The sequence below is a fragment of the Colobus angolensis genome, unplaced genomic scaffold (genome assembly GCF_000951035.1).
Source record: "Colobus angolensis palliatus isolate OR3802 unplaced genomic scaffold, Cang.pa_1.0 Scaffold21, whole genome shotgun sequence".
In the NCBI taxonomy this organism is placed as follows: domain Eukaryota; kingdom Metazoa; phylum Chordata; class Mammalia; order Primates; family Cercopithecidae; genus Colobus; species Colobus angolensis.
This window is the reverse complement of record NW_012115266.1, coordinates 6,533,306-6,540,766: the sequence shown is the minus strand read 5'-3', so window position 1 is coordinate 6,540,766 and position 7,461 is coordinate 6,533,306. Positions and strand designations below refer to the sequence as shown.

The 7,461-nt window shown below is 41.9% G+C and overlaps 1 protein-coding gene across 6 annotated transcripts in view; it reads left to right on the top strand.

Annotated features, from left to right (window-relative positions):
* The window catches only part of RTN3 (reticulon 3), an 87,037-nt gene that overhangs the window by 14,852 nt on the left and 64,724 nt on the right, over window positions 1–7,461 (top strand). For 2 of the 6 annotated variants that reach the window (XM_011942623.1, XM_011942626.1), the window contains exon 2: window positions 5,562–5,618. The exons of the other annotated variants lie outside the window; for them this stretch is intronic. In XM_011942623.1, coding sequence (XP_011798013.1) covers window positions 5,562–5,618 — 57 coding nt within the window. The remainder of the gene's footprint in view (window positions 1–5,561; window positions 5,619–7,461) is intronic. 6 annotated transcript variants of the gene reach the window in all.

The window sequence follows — 7,461 nt, the reverse complement described above, 5'->3', positions numbered from 1 at the left end:
CATCTCTATAAAAATACAAAAAATTAGCAGGGTGTGGTGGCGGGCGCCTATAGTCCCAGCTACTCGGGAGGCTGAGGCACGAGGATGGCGTGAACCTGGGAGATGGAGGTTGCAGTGAGCCGAGATTGTGCCACTGCACTCCAGCCTGGGCGACTGGGGAGACTCCATCTCAAAAAATAATAATAAAAATAAATAAAATAATATTATGATGAATAATCTTATGGCCACATATTTGCACAAATGACTGGTTATTTATTGAAATTAGATTTCAGCAGGTCCACTTGTGCTACTTTTTTTTTTTTTGAGATAGTGTCTCCCTCTGTCGCCCAGGCTGGGGTGCTGTGGTTCCATCTCAGCTCGCTGCAACCTCCACCTCCTGGATTCAAGCAATTATCTTGCCTCAGCCTCCGAAGTCAAGTAGCTGGGATGTGTGCCACCATGCCCGGCTAATTATTATTAATTTTTTTTTTTTTTTTTGAGACAAAGTCTCATTCTTATCCCCCAGGCTGGAGTGCGATGGTGCGATCTCGGCTCACTGCGACGTCTGCCTCCCAGATTCAAGCGATTCTCCTGCCTTGGCCCCAAGTAGCTGGGATTATAGGCACCTGCCACCATGCCCGGCTAATTTTTGTATTTTTAGTGGAGACGGGTTTTCACCATGTTGTCCAGGCTGTTCTTGAACTCCTTACCTCAGGTGATCCGCTTGCCTCAGCCTTCCACAGTGCTGGGATCACAGGCAAGAGCCACCGCACTGGCCCACTTGTGGTTTTTCAATCCCATATCTTCTAGCAATTTTGTGGACTTTATTCTAGAAAAAAATTGTTACTTTTTTATGTATTTTCAGATTTTTTTCTTCTCTTGGCTCCTTTCTGTCTCTCTGTAAATACACTTGTCATTTTCATTTCTAAAAAACTTTCCCTCAACATTGCCTCTCCCTCTAGCTGCTGCCCAGTTTTTAGTTCTTCCCTTTATCAGCCATATTTCCCATACTTTTTGTTTTCAGTGTTTTTTAAACTTACCCTCACTCTTCAGTCTTCATTGTCTGTCCCTTTCCCCTCTACCACTCTCATTTTACTCATCAATGCCAAATTAATTTCTGTGACCCTTTTCATAGTCTTTTTTTTTTTTTTTCTTTAAGACAGTATCTCACTCTGTTTCCCAGGTGCTGTGGCTTAATCTCAGCTCACTGCAGTCTCCGCCTCCTGGGCTCAAGTGATCCTTTCAGCTCAGTCCCCCAAGTAGCTGGGACGGCAGGAGCAAGCCAGCATGCCTGGTTAATTTTTGTAATTTTTGTAGAGATGGGATTTCACCATGTTGCCCAGGCTGGTCTCAAACTCCTGAGGTCAAGCCATCCACCTGCTTCGGCCTCCTCCCAAAGTGCTGGGATTACAGGCATCAGCTACTGTACCTGATCGTTTTTCATAGTCTTAGCCATTCAATGGCTTTGATTCTTGACCTTTCTCTAAAGCATTCTCCAAATGGCACCACTTTTTCCTTTATTGACTCCTTTCTGTTTTCTTCACTGGTCCTTCTTTCTTGATCCCCTTTAAATATACATATTTTAAAATTTCTCTTCATGCCATCTGGTAAGGTCAAGTGGACAATCTCAGCATTCCTGGGAAACTTAACATGATCTAAGATCACTGGGGGACCATTGACTCCAGATACTGTCTTGTACCTGAGGCAAGGCTGGGAGAGGTTGTTCCGACTGACTGCCAGCACCTGCTTCCAAGCTTCTACCGTTGGCCCCTTTAAATATTGAGATATCTCAAGATTCTTTTGTAAAACTTCTGTATTTCTTCCTGGATGGAGGTATTAACTGCAGTGGTGTCAGTTCTCACCCAAATGTTAATCCCAGATATTTATCTATAGCATTTACCTCTCTCCTGAGTCTGTCCCTATTATTGAACTGCCTCTTCAACAGTTGACACTTACATATGCCTTAGGCAAATTTTTTTTATATTGAAAGTTAATAATATAAGGGATTGCTGGCCGGGTGCAGTGGCTCATGTCTGTAATCCGAACACTTTGGGAGGCCGAGGCAAGCAGGTCACTTTAGGTCAGGAGTTTGAGACCAGCCTGGCCAACCTGGTGAAACCCCATCTCTACCAAAAATACAAAAATTAGCCGTGTGGGGTGGCGTGCGCCTGTAATCCCAGCTACTCGGGAGGCTGAGACATGAGAATCACTTGAACCTGGGAGGCAGAGGTTGCAGTGAGCCAAAATCATACCACTGTACTCCAGCCTAGGCGACAGAGCTGAGACTCTTTGTCAAAAAAAAAAAAAGAAGAAGATTCCTTCTGTGTTCCCAACCATGGCATTTCATTTAGTCCCTCAGTGATCTTTTACTTCTCCAGTCTTCAACATCCAGGCAGATGGTCTTAAGACCTGTGTTCTGTCTTGTCAGCAGTCCTCTCATTCCCATCCTCACTGCCTTAATGCGAGCCCTCATCTCTTGCCAAGATTATGCAGTAGCTTTTCAGTTCAGTCCATGCTCTACCCTGCTGCCGGAGTTCTTCCTAAAACGCGTGATATTGTCACACCCTTACCTAAAAACCTTTAGTGATTCCTTATTACACAAAGGATATAATCCAGATTACACGGCATTTAAAGCCATTTGGAATCTGGCCAATTGTTCCTTCTCCCCAGAATGCCTTTCCCTTCCTTGTTCACCTCCTGAACTTAAATCTTTAAGACCAAGCTTACCACCTCTTCTGAAACATAATGGCTGTCTCTGCTGCATTCCCACAACTCATACAGGTTTACTGGTGCATATTTGCTTTTCAGCTACTTGTGGGCACCATATTACCAATACTAACACAGGTCCTGGACTTAGCTACTTAATGAAAATGATTTCATTAATGGCATTTGAGGATTAAGATCATTCTGGGGTTCAGTTCCCTGTGACACAAATACAGAGTATGAATACAATGTGGTTTTGTAAGTTAGAACCTCATGGAATATTGTTCCAACCATTACCAGTTTATCTGTGTTCTGCATCTACATAATAATTTGCATGTTGAAATTTTCCATTAGGAGGGAGTGTTTGTTAGGTAAAGGTGAAAAGGCAAACAGCTGGCATATTCATAGGATCGTTTTTGGCATTGGGCTTGAAGCATTTGGTTTTTCAGGTTTGTTGGGATTTAAACTCATCATTGACAGAGATTTAATGTTGATAGTAAATGCATGTAGACATGGATCCATCCGGAAACATAGAGATAGGAAAACATGCTTCTTTTTCTTTTTTTTCTTTTTTTTTTTTTTTGAGGTAAGATCTCACTCTGTTGCCCAGGCTGGAGTACAGTGGTGTGATCACGGTTCACTGCAGCCTCAGCTTCCTGGCCTCAAATAATTCTCTTACCTCAGCCTTCCAAATAGCTGGGACTACAGGCACATGCCACCACACCCAGCTAATTTTTTTTTTTTTTTTTTTTTACTTTTGTGGAGACAGGATCTCACTCTGTTGCCCAGGCTGGTCTTGATCTCCTGGGCGCAAGCAGTCCACTGGCCTCAGCCTCCCAAAGTGCCGGGATTACAGTCGTGAGCCACCTCGCCTGGCCTGTTTCCCCGCCCCCATCCTTTTTTTTTTTTTTTTTTGAGACGGGGTCTGACTTTGTCACCCAGGCTGGAGGGCAGTGGCATGATCTCAGCTCACTGCAACCGCCCTCTCCTTCCACCTCAGCCTCCTGAGAAGTAAAGAATTAATTAAAATTTGTTACTTTTTTTTTTTTTTTTTTTGAGACGGAGTCTTGCTCTGTCGCCCAGGCTGGAGTGCAGTGGCGCGATCTTGGCTTACTGCAAGCTCTGCCTCCCGGGTTCACACCATCCTCCTGCCTCAGCGTCCCGAGTAGCTGGGACTACAGGCACCCGCCACCACGCCCGGCTAATTTTTTTCTATTTTTAGTAGAGACGGGGTTTCACCATCTTAGCCAGGATGGTCTCGATCTCCTGACCTCGTGATCCGCCCGCCTCAGCCTCCCAAAGTGCTGGGATTACAGGCGTGAGCCTCCGTGCCCGGCCTGCACTTTGCTTTTTAATTCATATATGGACTATATCTACATATACACTTAGCCCACCTTATCTCAGGTTCTACTTCTGTGGATTCAACTAATTGTGGACCAAAAATATATTTTTAAAAAACAACAATAAACACAAATTTTTAAAACAATACAGTGTAACAACTATTTACATAGCATTTACGTTGTATTAGGTGTCTAAAGAATACTTAAAGTATAAGGGACGATGTGTGTAGGTTATATGCAAATACTATGCCATTTTACACATAGGACTTGAGCATCTTCAGATTTTGGGGGGCCAGGGGGTGGTTCTAGAACCAATCCGCCTCAGATATCAAGGTATAGCTGTACCTCATTCTTTTTCATGGCAGCAAGTATGTCACAGTAACTTGTAAAAAAATAACTTTAGGGGCCGTGCTAGTCTGTGTATCCTTCCAGTTTTAGTATATGTGTTGCCAAAGCAAGTGATAGATGTAACTTTAGTCTTCTGTTGATGGTCATTTAGAGTATTCCTAATATTTATAACCAGAGCTTTTATGAATATCCTCATACACATATCTTTGTGCATGTATGCAAATATGTCTAGGATAAATTCTTAGAAGTATAACTATAGAGTTAGAGAGTAGTGTGCAGGGGGACTGGGAAGAGAATATGTGCTTTTTAAATTTTGATACATGTTGCTGAATTTAGAGTATTTCTTTTTTTTTTTTTTTTTTTTTTTGAGAAGGAGTTTCACTCTGTTGCCCAGGCTGGTGTGCAGTGGCGCGATCTCGACTCACTGCAACCTCTGCCTCCCGGGTTCAAGCGATTCTCCTGCCTCAGCTTCCTGAGTAGGTGGGATTACAGGCGTGCGCTGCCACGCCTGGCTAATTTTTGTATTTTTAGTAGAGACAGGGTTTCACCATGTTGGCCAGGCTGGTTTTGAACTCCTGACCTCAGTTGATCAACCTGCCTCAGCTTCACAAAGTGCTGATATTACAGATGTGAGCCACTGCACCCAGCCTAGAGGATTATAATTTTAGAAGATAGATTTCTCATGTAGTCCTGTTTTCCCCATGGATTAATTGTGAGTTTTTAAAAAAATTTAGGGTCAACTTTGCATATTTGCCAATTAGATATTTTTAAATGCTTTTATTAGTGACTTAACTCCTCAAAATGCATTCAGGAATGGTTAAAAGCAAATATTAATTAGTACTCAGATACTTATTTTCCCTTTTCTACAGAGTAAAAGAGCAGCATCCTGTTCTTGAGGTTGTGCTTAATGTAAATGCTAGGGATTCCTCTTTTCTTTTTTTGAAGGTGAGAATGTTTGACTAAAAAAAAAAAATTGAATGGATTAACTTTTAGAAATGCATCTTGAAAATAAAATAAGATTTTGCTATCAGGTGAGTGAAAACAATAATTGGAAATAAAGATTTGAGTTTTCCTTCCTGTTAAACCCAATGAAATTATGATGCTTGGCTCTTCCTCCCCATCAAAAAGAAAGTTAAAGTTAAAATTCCTGTGTGAGGTTGTCATATTCTCATGCTGTATATTTTCTTTCAGATTCCTTTGTTTCTTCCTCTTCCTCTCAGCCTGTATCTCTATTTTCGACCTCACAAGGCAAGTCTGTAATTTTTTTGTGTGCATTGGTAAAAGAAAAATGTTGAGAAAGGCTGTAACTGGGGATATGAGGCACAAGTCTTCTATTGCACCCAAATCCCCTAAAATAAAAACTAATTACAAGCTGGTTCTTTCTATTTAGCAGTTTCCAGTGGGTGTCCTGTAATGGTTAATAAAATAAAATGAGGCTGGGTGGACTCTGTAACATAGCATAAACTTCAGGTGTAGTTTTGAGTATTTCTTTAAAATTAAAAACTTGCCCACCAGAATTTGGAGCAGATAGAATTATGGCTCAGAGGCGAGGTGCAGTTGCTCACACCTGTAATCTCAGCACTTCAGGAGGCAAAGGCGGGCAGATCACTTGAACTCACGAGTTTGAGACCAGCCTGGACAACATGGTGAAACCCTGTGTATACAAAAAAAAAAGCAGGCATTGGTGGTGCATGCCTATAGTCCCAGCAACTCAGGGGACTGAGGTGGGAGGATTGCTTGAGCCCAGGAGTTGGAGGTTGCAGTGAGCGATGATCGTGCCACTGCACTCCTGCTTGGGTGACGGAGCAAGACCATGTGTCACCACCACCACCACCACCACCAACAGCAACAAAATTGTGGCTCAGAAAACACCCAACACCTAGAATGCATTTAATGTATTGATTTGCAGCTATGAAACTGGTTTAGAGAGGTAGCACATTTGGAAAAACAGTATACAAGTATGCTTCCACTAAACTAGAAAAATACCAACCTAGCTAGGGTATTTTAATGTGAATTTATCTGAGATACGTCATAAAAGTTAGGCTAGTTCCAAATTGCCTACGAACAATGAACAAGTCAGTTATGTGACTTTTGGCAACCAGGGCTTCTTGTCCTAGAGATTGAGTTGTGGCTTTGTTTTGTTTTGTTTTTAATCTGTCAATCTGTAGGGAAGGGAATCAGTTTGTGGAGGTAACACTGCCAAGAAGCTGAAAGAGAGGGTACTATGTGCTTCATCAGTTTATACTAATAATAAAGTATTATTTCATTTGTGCTGCTGTACTAGACCCAAATACAGGTCAATTGAGAACCTTTATTTTAAAAAAGGAAAAAGTAATTAAAATCACTAGATAGATTGTGGAGTTCTGTAGCTGCAAAAGACTTTTACCTTATAAGAATAAAAACATAATGGGATTTTTAAAAAAATTAGTGAAACTTTTGCCTGGTTAAATCTGCTTCTTAGGAAACATGGTAGGGAATTTTTTTTTTTTTTGAGACAGGGTCTCACTCTGTCACCCTGGCTGAAGTGCAATGGCGCATTCATAGTTCACTGCAGCCTCAATCTCCTGGGTTCAAGTGAGCCCCCCACCTCAGCTTCCTGAGTAGCTGGGACTGTATAGAGGCACATGCCACCATGCCCTGCTAAATTTTTAATTTTTATTTTGTAGAAACGTTTTGCTATGTTGCCCAGGCTGGTCTGGAACTCCTGGGCTCAACCAGTACTTCCACCTCAGCCCTCCAAAGTGCTGGGATTATAAGCATGAGCCACCACCACACTTGACCAACAATTTGTTTATTTTAATTTAAACTGATGACATTAGAACCCCAATTCCTTTATAATGTGCCTTATTATGTGAATTTGGATATCTTGTGAGCCAAATAATGACCTCTGAAATTAACATGTTTACATTAAAAGATAGACATTTTGTTAATGTTAGAAAGTAACTCAAACATATTAAGTAGTTATGTTGTTTTTTTTTTTTTTTTTGAGACGGAGTCTGGCTCTGTCGCCCAGGCTGGAGTACAGTGGCCGGATCTCAGCTCACTGCAAGCTCCGCCTCCCGGGTTTACGCCATTCTCCTGCCTCAGCCTC